The following is a 1,777-nucleotide window of genomic DNA, read 5'->3' as shown; positions in this document are numbered from 1 at the left end:
ACATACTTTGAGACCCAGTACATGAACTACAATGTTACTTTACGTTGTAACCTCGCATGCAAAGCACTGTACAGCTAACGGCGATGTGGATAAATGGCATTGCAGCGCTATGTACAGCAGTCCGCAGCAGGTTTGACTGTTCCATGTATCTTCTCCTTAGGGGTCGGGCGAGCGCTTCCCGCTGAGCTCGCCACCACCAAACATGTCTCGGTTTTGGGGAGAATCAGCTTGGGCGCTTCCCGCTGATCACCCCGAAAAAATACAGTATGAAGGTTGGTATTGAACATGAATAACAGAATTTGGATCAGGTGTAGCGAATATGTACGGTCTGGCAGGCAAGTGACGCAACGAACGCGCGGGGACGCGAACGAGCGAGCGCATATGTGTGGCGCGCGTCGCCCGGCGCCAGACCACGTGCATCGGAAGATAAGCAATAACCTTCAACTGACTTCCAGATCGCCTTCCCCATGTAATTTTTTGCCTGGCGCTATGGCAAGTCAAAACGAAGGCCCCGAACCTTGGCTTCAGGGAAACGGAGAATCGCAGAGAACCGCCACCCTACAGCTGCCGAGCAGGCTCAGGTCAGATCCCCAAAACTCAAGTCCGAATCACAAAGCTGATGGCCAACCACAGAATGAGCGCCCAAGCACCTTTCCGCAAACAGACGTCAGTCTGTGGGATGGGATGTATGGCGTTTTCTACTTATATGTTACTAATCGTTGCCGTCTCACCTGAAGATATGGGAGGAACTCGCGCTGCGAGTTTGTGACGTCAAACACGGAGTTTACACGCAATCCGGCTGTCCCCGGGAGGACAGCCTTAAGTAAATTCTGCAGGCGCCCACGCGCGACGGGGCGGGGCAGCGGAGGACAGTACAGGGAAAAGCACGACGAACACACGACCAGGAAACAAAAACAAAATAAGGGAGGGGGGAGGGTAAATTAAATAAGCCTATAAGATAGCCGAGATGAGAAACGAGAGGAGATGCACGCTGTGCAAAAGAACCAACCTCAGAGTAGCCGAGATGAGAGACGAGAAGAAGTGCGCTGCACCCCTAACTGTCCCGCGCTCTGCGTACTCCTCGAAGAGGGGTCCCACTCGGCACACGCCATTCGCCACTCACGTCAACACGCCATTTGCCACTCACGTCGGTGGCAGCGCGGCTGAGACCTCTTCCGATCGGGTGTCCGCTGGACATTTCCCGCGCTGCGGGTAGGAGCCCTGACGCTGTCTGGGCGCGCACATCGAAAGCAGGCGGCACGATTAGATCAGTGTAAAGACTCTTTAAACACGAATGAAAGCAGGAAGCGCCCAAGCTGATTCTCCCCAAAACCGAGACATGTTTGGTGGTGGCGAGCTCAGCGGGAAGCGCTCGCCCGACCCCTAAGGAGAAGATACATGGAACAGTCAAACCTGCTGCGGACTGCTGTACATAGCGCTGCAATGCCATTTATCCACATCGCCGTTAGCTGTACAGTGCTTTGCATGCGAGGTTACAACGTAAAGTAACATTGTAGTTCATGTACTGGGTCTCAAAGTATGTCGTGCGCAAGCTTGCGCACGCGGCGCGGCGCGGCAAGGTGCCAAAGGACGCGCGTCTATTGAACTCCTATACATCCTCCGCCTCGACCGATTCCGCAGAACTACAACCCGCGGTTTTGTTCGTGTTTGCTCCGTGCAAACTCACATCATCTGGTGCCAGTGATACGGACAAGCACAGCATCATGCATCACAGCCCCACGGAGATGAATTGTGGCTGCTCATCCGGTATTGATAA

General features: G+C 54.0%; 1 protein-coding gene across 1 annotated transcript; it reads left to right on the top strand.

The window, feature by feature from the left end:
- Positions 1–1,024: 1,024 nt before the first annotated feature.
- Positions 1,025–1,267, top strand: PHACADRAFT_203421 (uncharacterized protein; the record flags this gene model as incomplete). Its single annotated transcript, XM_007403407.1, has 2 exons — positions 1,025–1,185; positions 1,255–1,267. 2 exons carry the CDS (start codon positions 1,025–1,027, stop codon positions 1,265–1,267), a joined length of 174 nt encoding a protein of 57 aa, XP_007403469.1.
- Positions 1,268–1,777: the final 510 nt, after the last annotated feature.

The sequence above is a fragment of the Phanerochaete carnosa genome, assembly GCF_000300595.1.
Source record: "Phanerochaete carnosa HHB-10118-sp unplaced genomic scaffold PHACAscaffold_1131, whole genome shotgun sequence".
Taxonomy (NCBI): Eukaryota; Fungi; Basidiomycota; class Agaricomycetes; order Polyporales; family Phanerochaetaceae; genus Phanerochaete; species Phanerochaete carnosa.
Note: the sequence above shows the minus strand (reverse complement) of the source record. Positions and strands in the feature narration are given on the sequence as shown.